Source organism: Fulmarus glacialis, unplaced genomic scaffold, assembly GCF_000690835.1.
Source record: "Fulmarus glacialis isolate BGI_N327 unplaced genomic scaffold, ASM69083v1 scaffold19675, whole genome shotgun sequence".
NCBI lineage: Eukaryota > Metazoa > Chordata > Aves > Procellariiformes > Procellariidae > Fulmarus > Fulmarus glacialis.
The window spans coordinates 1-12,463 of record NW_009213877.1 but is presented as its reverse complement, the minus strand read 5'-3'; the positions used below and the strand labels follow the sequence as shown (position 1 = coordinate 12,463).

The 12,463-nt window shown below is 40.3% G+C and overlaps 1 protein-coding gene across 1 annotated transcript; it reads left to right on the top strand.

The window, feature by feature from the left end:
- Positions 1–266: 266 nt before the first annotated feature.
- On the top strand, positions 267–11,977 carry LOC104077215 (maternal embryonic leucine zipper kinase-like; the record flags this gene model as incomplete). Its single annotated transcript, XM_009578361.1, has 10 exons — positions 267–330; positions 623–708; positions 1,187–1,303; positions 1,843–1,986; positions 4,000–4,068; positions 5,213–5,305; positions 6,473–6,571; positions 10,158–10,226; positions 10,804–10,902; positions 11,891–11,977. Coding segments are annotated over exons 1-10 (927 nt in total), but the record flags the coding sequence as incomplete, so codon positions are not given.
- Positions 11,978–12,463: the final 486 nt, after the last annotated feature.

Sequence of the window (12,463 nt, the reverse complement as noted above, 5' to 3'; positions counted from 1 at the left end):
CGCTGTTCAGCGCTAGCCAGGAGCCCCTGAAAGACGCTGCCGTTTTGTGCGCTTAGCCTGCGGGCGTTCGGGCTTACACCTCTAGTGAATTTACTGCTAGGTGTGTAGCACTTGCTAATTAAAGCAGGTCTCCCCCCGCCACTGGAGCTGCAGGAAATGTGCTTTCCGTTTCTACGAGTCTGCTCAGAGTGTAAAAGCATGAACACTGGCCGCGCTTTCTCCTTGCAGGTGCTGAGAAGAATTGTAACATCCCTGTTCCTCTCAGAATGGCTGTAGGTGACTACGAGGAAATTCTCAAGTACTATGAATTACATGAAACAATTGGAACAGGTAGGCTTAATCTGTGTATGCAAACAGATGTGTGTGATCTGTCTAACTGCTTTAGTATTTATCTAAGTATAGATTAACTGTTACTGTGGAATCTATAGGTCGTGTCCAAGTGTGTATTTTGGGGGCCAGAACTCTGAAAATATAATTGGAAGTTGGTAGCAGTGATCACTCCGTCCTCTAATGAAGGCACTGCGCACTGTGCATGCTGCATACTCTAGTGTAACTATGAGATTATAGGCAAGAAAGTGTGTCATCACACCGAGCTCTAAACGTCTCTTTTTTCGAATTCTAGGTGGGTTTGCGAAGGTAAAACTTGCGCGACACCTTCTCACTGGTGAAAAAGTTGCAATAAAAATCATGGACAAACTTGCTCTAGGGGTAAGTGGAAAGATACTTAAAAGTTGGTAGCATCTTCTGCTGTTCTTGTGGAGTTCTCAAGAACACAGGGGTGCGACATGTTGCAATGCTGCCTGCTTGTCCTGTTGGCTATTGACAGATGTTGTAGACTTGAAAGAATTTTAACAGAAGACCATAAGTCTTGTGCCCTCTTGTGGAGAGGGTAACATTCTCTGGCTGTAAAATTGAGGAGGTTAAAGATTATTACAGTAATTCACACAGAATGCTGAAGAGAATACTAGGTATTTTACATCTGCCCCTCTGGCTTTTGCTGATCAATGTGCAAGAATTGTAGGGGAGTAATGGCAGAGCTATTGCTGGATTGAATTTGAGCAGTTGAATTGTATGCTGTCATATACATGCTGTGAAATTTTGTGTTGCACTAGTCTTGATGCTTACTGTAATGTACAGGCTGTCAACATAGTCAGCAATTTCATAGCTTGGTGTTGTGGTCTCTTAGGATGACTTGCCTCGTGTTAAAATAGAAATTGATGCCATGAAGAACTTAAGTCACCAGCATATTTGCCAGTTGTATCACGTGATAGAGACATCTAAGAAAATATTCATGGTCTTAGAGGTAAGGAACAGTGTTTCTGCCATGGCAAAGGTTCCTGGTTTTAGCTATACCGGTAGATGTACAGAGTTCAAATGAAACAATTTTTGAAAAGTTATCTCAATGATGAGCGTGTTCAAGACGCTTTAGTTTAAAAATTAAGCTGGTAATATGTTCTATCTTCTTGTAAAAGCTGCTCTTCGCTGTTTACAATAAGTGAAATAACTTTAATTCCTACCTTGTGCTTCAGTTATTTTAAAATAGCATCAGAAGGATATGTGGGACCCCGGAACTCCCGGGTGGTTGTCACCTCCAGGGCAGTCTGTATTGCCTGTGACGTTAGTGTGATGTATCCGTTGCAATGTGTCAGGCAAGAGTCAGGCTTCTCAGCTTGTTTCGTCTGCCGCAGTGCTGACCTAGGGCACATGTGGGGGCACTTAAGCACTACTGTGATAAAACAGAGGGAAAGGAAGTGTGTCCTCTAGTTGCTGTCCAGTGCTCTTATTGTTGTTTACATTTCATTACTGTATTCTAAATGTATTCTCTTTCCTGTCCTCGTGCAGTACTGTCCTGGAGGAGAGCTGTTTGATTACATAATTTCTAAGGACCGCCTTTCAGAAGAGGAAGCTCGTGTATTTTTTCGGCAGATTGTTTCAGCAATTGCTTATGTTCACAGTCAGGGTTATGCCCACAGGGATCTCAAACCAGTAAGCCTGAATAGTAGTCGGATTTGCATAAATAATAATAAACACCCTCTTTTATTTCTCCATTAGGAGCCGGAATAAGCTATGCTTTCACCATTCTTTTGTGCTTAGAGCTCTTTATCTAACATTGTCGTGGTTTAACCTGGTAGGCAGCCAAATACCATGCAGCCGCTTGCTCACTCCCCCTGCCCCCCCCGCCCCCCTCCTGCAGTGGGACGGGGAGAGAACCAGAAGTGTAAGAGTGAGGAAAAACTTGTGGGTTGAGATAAAGACAGTTTAATAGAACAGAAAATGGAAAATAATAATGATAATGATAGAATATACAAAATGAGTGATGCACAATGCAGTTGCTCACCACCCGCGCTGACCGATAACCAAGTAGCGATCAGTACTTCCTGGATCACGCCTCCATTCATATACTGAGCATGACGTCACATGGTATGGAATACCTCATTGGCCAGCTGGGCTAGCTGTCCCGATGATGCTCCCTCCCATCCTCTGCGTGGTGGTATGAGAGCTGTCCTTGGCAGGATACTTAGCAACAACTGAAAACATCAGTGTGTTATCGACATTCTTCTCATACTAAATCCAAAACACAGCACTAGGAAGAAATTTAACTCTATCCCAGCCGAAACCGGGACAAACATCTTCTGAAAGAGCATTATTTCTACTTGCTACTACATTCCTTAGCTGAGCTGCATGTGGCTATATCTGAAGAAGGAGCTTTCTCTAAAAGAGAAGCAGCTGGGAGTGGAGCAGAGACATGGATCTGACTTTGTATGTTGCTTTATTCCCTTTATTCCAGCTTGTACCTGGAGAGAGAATGGTGCCACTCTGTTGTGCAAACTGTTCTGTCTTCACACCCAAAGGAAAAAGCGACACTGGTAGTTTAAACAAGTGGTGGCTAGACAGAGGGTGTAAGGGGAGATGCATGCTATTGGACCCATCCTGTGGCTTTGCTGTCACTGCAGAATTTAAGCATAGGTTTAAGGAATGGAAGACTTGAGTCCATTTCTCCTCAAAGGGGTTAGAAATCTGCATTTTTAGAGACGCTGACATCTCTGAGAAAAGCAAATTCTTAATGCACAGTTTTTCTAGACAGCTCATGAAATCTTTGTCTCCAAAGAACTTCTCCCCAAAGCGTTGTATGTACGTTTTGGAAGGAGTTGGCTTGTAGCTGAAGAGCTGATTCATAGGATCTTGTGACAGCTTGTGTGGGAAGTGACTTCTAGGGGCTTCTGCTTGAACCTCCTGCTCAAACCAGTGTCAGACCAAGCTTCTTCGGGCCTTATCCAGTCACATCTTCAACCTCTCCCAAAGATGAGGCAGCGCAATCTCTCTGAGCAACCTGTTCAGCTCTTCACTGTCCTTATGAGGAGAAAGGCTTTTCCTTATTTCCAGTCTGAATGGCTCTTGATGCCTGTTGTCTGTCATTATTCCACCATGCATTGCCGTGAAGAGACTAGCTCTGTCTTCATGCCCTCCTTGTAGGTATTGAAAGGCTGCCATGAGGTCTCCACTGAAGCTTTCTCATCTACAGGCTGAACGAATGTCTTTCCTTCAGCATCTCCTCGTTAAGCAAGTGCTCCAGCCCCCTGAGCAGACTGGTGGCCATCCACTGAGCTTACTTCAGTTTGATGGCTTTCCTGTGCTTCGGGAGCAGAAACTAGATGCACTATTCTAGCTGTGCTGAGCAGAGGACTAGAGTAACTTCTCCCAGTCTACTAGCAGTGCTCCTTTTAATACAGACTTTTCTGCCAGAGCAGACTGCTGCCTCATGTTCAGCTTGTTGTCTGTCACCTCCCCCCACAATCCCGGACCCTTCTCAGCAGATAGGAACTAGTATTCCCCATCTAGAATATGGGATATATTCATTAGCAACCAATCAAAATCTCCAGAGGAGAGCTTTAGGTAAATTCTAGCTGCTGATGACAAGAAGAAATAAGGTGAAAGAAAATGTGGTTTCTTGGATACCTGGGTTATAGAAGCATTCATTACCACTTTCTCTTTTACCAGGAAAATCTGCTGATTGACAAGGAACATAATTTGAAGCTGATAGACTTTGGACTTTGTGCAAAGCCAAAGGTAAGACTATCAGCTGCTTTCACAGAGGAGAGCTAAATCAGCTACTGCACGCATATAAAAAAAATGCATGTTTGACTTCAGAGTGCAATGCAGAGACTTGCCCAAAGTCCCTAAATACAAGTGTTTGCATAGTTGTCATCCAATCACTAATTACTTGGTAGGGCCTTAACTGTGTGAGAGAGCAGTTAACTGCATGTTATGACTAGACTGTTAGATCGTTTTCTCCTCTTACATCTCCTCATCTTTTATCATAATCTAAGGCAAAGATCACCTTTTATGTGTAGCACCTGCTGTCACATATAAAGGCCTGTAATAGAAAGCTTATGTTGGTGTGCACATTTCCCTAATAAGTTTCAATGATGTATGTCTTTTTTCAAAAGATTTGTATGTATGTGGAGGTTGTGGATCGAATCAAATAGTTTATTCCGATTATATTTACAAATCTTCTCATTCCATATGCTTGTGCTGAGTTGTTTCCTGAGTTTAAAGTTGGTTTCTAGGAGCCCTTTCTATTTGTCAGCTTAACATGTGAGGTGGGTGCTGTTAAGAAACAACTTAATGGGAAGGAGGTCTTGCTGATCCAAAGACAGTTACTTGTCCTCAGATTGTTTTACTTGTCTCAAATTAGAGCATCTTGCAGGCAATCAGGACTATTAGACCATCATCTTTGTTGTATAATGTCATCTTATTCTGATCTGCTTAGAACAAAGCCCAGGCAAAGTAATAGCATAGTTTTAATAAGGAAGTATTTTTAGTGGTTCTTCATGAAGTTGTTGCATTAAATATTGGTATAAATAACCATCTAGCCTCATGCCCAGTAGCTCTTGGATCCCTTCCCAAGTTCCATCTCCTCTTTGCATTTGCAAAGGGAAGTATTCTTATCGGAGGAGGAGCTGTGGAAAAGACTGCTAGGATAATAGATGAATGGAGCAGCTTGGGATCTGAATGTTTATAGGATACTCATGGTCTTAGACAATTTTTGCCTAGTGAAGCCATATATTACACCAAAGCAAAATATAAGGTGAATGTAGATGCACAGCAGAGGAGAATGAAGCCTCTGAGGTCTCTAATATGTCGTTGCTAGAAGACTTAAGCTGTGTTAAAGCCAGTGCTTCCGTGTGATCGGTTTTCTGTGTTATTCTAGGGTGGCCTTGATTACCATCTGAACACATGCTGTGGAAGCCCAGCTTATGCAGCACCAGAGCTGATTCAGGGCAAAGCATATATTGGCTCAGAGGTACGTAGCACAGTTTTGGGTTAGGGTTTTTTTTTTACCCCCGTGTATTTAAAGGTGGTGAGGTTCAGATATGCGCACTTGGCTTGTCTCTTGAATACCTCTGGATAATGTTGCCTAGGTAGTTTGCAGAAGCTGTGTGACTAGCCTCAACAGTCACAGCCTGGAATAGCACATAGTGCTCTGTGGCACAGATCATGTAAGCTGGCTAGTTCGTCTCTGACTAATCCTTCACTATCTGCGTTTGTTGTTCCATGTTTAGTGTCCTACGCAACAGTAAGTTAAACTCCTTCCTTCTACTGCACATTCTTTCAAGCAGCAATTTGTTCTGTTAATTATCCAACTCTTGTTGCAAATTTTTGTACAGCCTCAGTATCTTGTATGCTTTACCCGGCCTGCCTTTAGCTTGAAATTCGTGTATGAAAACTTGATCTCTTTGTACTGCGCAGTGTAGTAAAATTTGAGAGAAGAAAAATTGTGGAGTTTATCCAGCTTTGATTCCATGTCTAGAACATTAGGCCCTGCTACTTGCCTTTGTCAATCCATCCAAAATGCTGTAATTGCAATCGTCTCAGACTTCCTAAATTGCTGTGCTGTTGGATGGAATCAGTCTTTTTTCCTTTTACATACCTTTGCACCACTGTCCTTGGCCTCTAACTTCTGCTTTCTTTTTTCCCTTTGTTTTGTTTTCCATGAAGTCCAGTGCTTTTCAAGCCTCCTTTTTCTTTATGGTCTAAGTGGGAATTACAGTATAAGGCAGCATGAGGCATGCGTACCTTGTTGTGCCTATACAAGTAGCGAAGAAGCAGTATGGCTTTAAAGTTGATTGTAACTGTGCTGACAGCTGTTGTAATCAGTAATATGTTGCTGTACTATGTCTCTTGTGAGTTTGATTTCATTTTTGCCAGTGAAATCCTTGTAGATTGAAGGTAATGCAGCAATTTGGTGACCTAAGGAGAGGATATTGATTTTACTAGTGCTCTAGCTTGAGTGAATTGAAAATTGAATTTGGGTTGTGTGCTTTCACTTGGAATGTAAATGTTCCGTCCAGAATCAAGGAGCCTACTTTTCATGAGTTGTACGTGGACTTTGCCAAAGGGAGACAATATTACCTGTATCTAAGCCATTTTAGATAGATCAGGTTCATGGACTTCCACTCTTATTTTTTAGGCAGATATTTGGAGCATGGGAGTACTGCTGTATGCTCTACTCTGTGGCTCTCTCCCCTTTGATGATGACAATATCATGGCTGTCTACAGGAAGATAATGGTAGGTATTGATGGAGCTAGAATACACTAGGAATAGACATTGCTAAGCATTATGAGAGGCCTTTTGCTTTTCTGATTGCAGAACCTGTTGAGCTGTGCCTAGGGTGAAAAAGCCTATCTGCTTTTACTTTGCTACTTTTCCTATCAATATTTTGTGGATTTGTTTCCGTCTTCGGTTGGCTTTTGCAGTACTCTAGCTTGGTCCTATAATATGATAGGAAATTAAGTTTCAGGAGAAGCATTTTCTTGCTGGTGGGCTGGATTTTTGTATCTGAGCCTTCATCTGGCTTCTCCCTGAGTTGTATGGAATAGAAGTGCAAATATGTAATTTGATTTACCAAAAATAAAGTTCTTAAATGTCAGCTATTCTCATGTCTAGGAAAAGCAGGATTCTGCATCTGCTATTATGCTTTCCTCCTCCAAAATAAGGAGGAAATGTAAGACACCATAATCAACAGAAAAAGTTGAATAAATAATGTCATGGTTTAACACTAGTCAGCAACTAAACACCGCACAGCCGCTTGCTCCCCCCACCTGCAGTAGGATGGGGGAGAGAATCGGGAGGGCACAAGTAGGAAAACTTGCGGGTTGAGATAAAAACAATTTAATAATTGAAATAAAACAAAGTAGAACAGTAATAATAATAATGATAACAACAACAATAATAGAATATACAAGGCAGGCGATGCACAAAGCAACTGCTCACCAAGCGCAATGCCCAGCCCAGCCTGTCCCAAGCCATGACAGCCACCTCTTCCTGGACCACGCCTCCTAGTTTATATACTGAACATGACATCATATAGTATGGAATACCCTATTGGCCAGTTGGGTTAGCTGTCCTGGCTATGCTCCCTCCCAGCTTCTCATGTGCACCCAGCAGAGGGGGGGAAGCTGAAAAGTCCTTGACCAGTGTAAGCACTACTTAACAACAACTAAAGCATCAATGTGCCATCAACATTCCTTTCATACCAAACCCAAAACACAGCACCACACCAGCTACTAGAAAGACAACTAACGCTATCCCACCTGAAACCAGGACAAATAGTAAGTAATAGAATTCAGTAATTGCTTCTGTGTCCCTGTAAACTCCTCCTGATGCAGCTAAACAGCTGCTGTTCCATATCGTACACACCCCTCTACCAACCACTTCTAAGCTGCCATAAAATTTATGTTGATAAAGCTTCCAGTAAGTGAGTGTGGTGAGGAGTGGCTGTGTTGGGTAACGGCTTTAGCTTCCTATGCCCCTTTCTCTCACCGAGAGTCTGGTATGTCTTAAAAAAAACCCAAAATACTCCTCAAGAGTGTTCAAGGTCTACTCTGGTAGGAGGCAACTGACAGCTGTAAAGTGCAGGATTAGTTCATCAAACGGCATGGCTTTTTAGTCTGGAATTGGAGTGGACTTGAGTACCTTGACAGAAAATCTGTAGGAAGCTCAGTTTGAGTTATTGTAAAGAACTTAAAAAAAGGAAGCATTGGCTAACTGATCCAAAGAGATCGTGCAGAGATGCTGATATTCAGATCACCATTAAAATGATATGACTTTCCTACTTGCATAATCATAGAACATCTCAAGTTGGAAGGGACCCACAAGGATCATCGAGTCCAACTCCCTGCTCCTCGCAGGACTACGTAAAACTAAACCACGTGACTAAGTGCGTCATCCAGATAGTGTTAGCAAGCATTTGCAGTTTCTCAGTAAAATTGCTATAAAGGGGAATCAACTAGATTGTCAATCAGACTTGAGGCTACCTTTCCCTCTCTGCTTGTGGTGTGAACTGTGTTGTCTACCAATAAGGTTAGTATACATTGAACTTGTCCATTTATAAGCATACTTTTGTAGGACAACAGAAAACCCTTTATCCTGGTCATCCTGCCAAGATGCAGAACCTGGTAAATGATCTAAGTTCTTAAGGTATTCATTCTCTTAGACTTGTTAATAGTTGAAACATGAACAGAGAGCTTAGATGTGGAACGGAGGTCTTAAGATCATCAAAGATGATTTCTGCATAGTTATACTTGTCTAACATGCACAGGAACTAGGAGCCGATTTCTTTGGACTGACAGAATGTTGGCCTGTGGAACTTGTTTAAGTGAACTGAGACGACCAAGTTAGTCTGGGTGCAGTCGAAAACTGGTAATGTCACAGGTGTTAAGATGCAGGCTTGCTATTTCCACTTGGAATTTGTTTTAATTTTATGTGGTTGTGAACTGAAAATTGCTTGAAATGAGGACACTTACGCAGTGTTGTGGAATTTAATTTCACACATTATAGATCCTGAAATTTATTGTAATCTCAACTCAGATCTATTGTTCCAAGTCAATGTAATAATCTGCTGCTTGAATCTAATTAGGATCATGACTTACATGCAGTGTTTCTTTCCCTGGAATGTTCCACATTTCTTCATTTGGGAATACTTGAATAAATGCCTTTACTTTTTGAATTAAAAAACAAGCATGTGATGTAACTTCTGTAAAAAAACCTCATTTCTCATGTGATCTTATGCATCTAGTAGCTATAGCAAGGTGTTTACCTTCCAGCATTGCCCTCAGTCAAGTAGATGCTAATTTTGTTTTTCCTTGTCCTATGTTCCGTAGCAATAGATTAAAAACAAAATATAGATTACACGTGTTGCTTGACTTGGCTTAGTTTCAGAGTAAAGCTGCATTGTGAAACGGCCTACAAACTATTTATAAATAGCTCATTAATAGTGTCTTTAAAGATGTAACTTAAATTCTTTAGCCTGTGATGTCAAAGCAATACATACTCTGCTTAGAAATGTATGTTGCATATAATACCAACTGTTTTGTTATTGAGGCATTTGTTTGTAGAAATAAAGCTGCCTTGACAAATTGATAGTTATGTTGTTTCACAATGGCTGTTTACTGATTTTTATTTATTTTTCTATATTTTCATTGAGAAGTAAATGATCCTTGATGGTGAATTTGGTTTGGTTTGTAGCTACTGTCATTGTACTTCAAATCCGAAATCCATTTTCAATTTTCTTCTAATCAAGAATTAAAAAAAACCCAGTAAATCATTTGATTGAAAGAAACTTACCTGTTAGATCTGCAACCTTTTTCCTGTCTGCAGTATGAGTAGAGATCGAAACTCTATCCTTAGATGTAATGTATTCAAAAAAAGGATAGCTGAATGTTAAGGATGGTTTATTTTAGTGTGTGAAAAGTAGTGATTTCAGTGAATATTCACATTTCAAAATGCTAATATCAGTCATTCATGCTCCAACATGTTTGCACTTCTAAAACTTCAGTATCAAGTTGATATGATGAAACAATACAATAGATAAGGAGCAGGTTAGCTGCAAAAGTGGACTGAGATGGAAATGTCACACAAGCTGAGTGGCTGTAAACTGCAGCTGGTCATTCAAACATAGCATTTTGCTTAGTAATACAGCTGAGTTTTAGTACTACCGTTAGATTTATTCAGGTCATTCTTAAAGCTAAGTTTGCATGTGCCTGCTGTTCTTCATTTTTGACCAAATACAGATGCCACTATCATCCAAGTAATTTAGCAGTTCCTTTTAAGCTAGCTATTTAAGGTTCATTCTAAATCCGCTTTTTTTCTGCAGAGAGGAAAATACACTATTCCAAAGTGGCTCTCTCCTAGCAGTACGTTACTACTTAACCAAATGCTGCAGGTAAAGGTATTGCTTCTATTCAATAGGTCTATAAAGTACTATTGCATAGGTCAAAACATTACATCAATAAAATACTTTAAAAATATTCAGTGTTGAAACAAGAAGTTTAATTCTTGCAAATTTTTGAAGAGAAGATTAATATTGCCTTCTGCTGAAAACTCTTTGAGAAGAATGATTTGGTATAGAAATAATTAAGCAAAGTTTAAATGATTAAACAAAGTCTTCAAGCAGCCTGCATTTGGTTGTTCTTAATTGTGCTGTATAAATGAAAGCTGTTTTATGAATGAAGCTAAACATACTGAATGTGCATATGGGCTACATCTAAGCAATCTAGCCAATGCTAAATATTCCTGGAACACTTATTTTAACTGTAGGTTCTGTAATTGCTCTTCACAGCTCATGTGTTTGACCTTCCTTTTGGTGAAGCTATGAAACAGTATTGGTTTCCATTTGAGCTACCCTAAAAAGGGTAGCTTTGGTTCCGTTTGAACCACACTAAAATTCTAAGTAAAGACAAATTGTTTTTCCAGTTCTTCTCCATGATTTAAGTATCGGCTTGATGTTCATTGCCCACCAGGTGGACCCAAAGAAGCGGATTACAGTTAAACATCTGCTAAGTCACCCTTGGCTCATGCAAGGTTATTCTGATGCTGTTCAGTGGCAAAGTAAACACCCAGTAAGTACACTGGTCAGATTAATACTAAAGTATTTAATGTAATCTTTACTGGCTTACTATCGTCCTCACAGTATGGGAGTGTGAAGACGTTTCTCCAGAGATGAACTTCGAGACGACCGTGGTTCCTTTCTGATTATTCTTGCTGTCAAAATGAAATTATTTTCTCCTGATTTCTCTTGAGGAGGAATTTCAAATGTGTTTTCATTGTATTCCGCAGCTGATGCTTAATTTGCAAAATAACTGACTTCTCATCAAAATGTGAAGTATTTCCACATACGAATGACCAGTTGATTCTCCAGGCTGCTTGTCATTACTTTGTTTAAGGTGCAAAACGCAAATGTTCTTGAGAGCGTGTTAGAAATGATTATGGTTTATCTTGTATCTAGTCCTCACTGAAAATTGCTAGTTTGAATAAAAACTTGACCTCATTGAAAGTATGTCCATCCTGTCTCTCTGTCACTTGTTTTACTTGTGTGAGAGACTAAGGTAGTACGGAGAGGAAAAAAATAAAATGATATAGCTGTCAGTAGTAAGTACTGAGAAGTTCCTGCATGTTTGCAGCTAATGCCTCCCTTTGGCCACTGGATGCCACTGTTTCTCTAGGTAAAGAATATCTTTACTGTGCTCGCAGCATCAGTTCTAACTGGCTCTAGAAAAGATGTGTATATCTGATAGCTTTGAATATTTAAGGAGAGATGAAAGTGTAGCTTCCATTCTAGTAAAAATCTCATCTGCTGTCAGGCTTTCTTATTTGAATTCACAATCTCTCACCAAGGAGGGGCCAGACTGTGAAGTTGTTGAACTTATATGACTTTTTCAGTCTGTTCCCTACAATATTTAGCTATGATGCTAACTTTAAAATGCAAGGTTTAAAATCATGGTTGATTATTGACTCAGCCTACTGGGGTTCACGGCAGCGTCACAGTCAGATATGGATTATGAGACAGCTTGAAAGCCTCATGCTTCAATATCAGTCATGTTCTTGCAGCTGGGACATCTTGATGAAGACTGCGTAACAGAGCTTTCTGTGTTTCATAAACAGAGCAGGGAGAGTATATCGGAATTAATATCAGAGGTAAGAAATATATATCAGTAATTTACAGTAATTAAACACAGTAATACAGCAAATAAACTTACTGTATTAACAAACTAATGCTTACTTATTCTCAAGTATGAAATTTTTAATACTTTTCAAAGTTAAGGAGCCCCTGCAGAATTCCAGAATCCACCTGCTTATAACTACAGTTCTGAAGTTCGAATTTGTTTTTTACCTTTTCTCCTTTAATTATGCTCATGATATTTCCTAAACCTTACTGTTATTTCCCACCATTGTAAAATCCTTCTGAATCTCTTCAAGCCAAAATAGACTTACAGAAATTTATAGTTGAACAACAGATGCCATTTGCTGGATTAACTCTTTGCTTTGAAATGGTTCAGTAAGTAAGAGGCGGGGGGGGGAAAGGGTAAAAGAAAAATATCAGAGCTTCAAGGCACCCAGAACCCCCAGGTGCCCCAAAGGCTCCAGACACCCCCCAAGGCCTCCCAAACTCCCCCCAACACC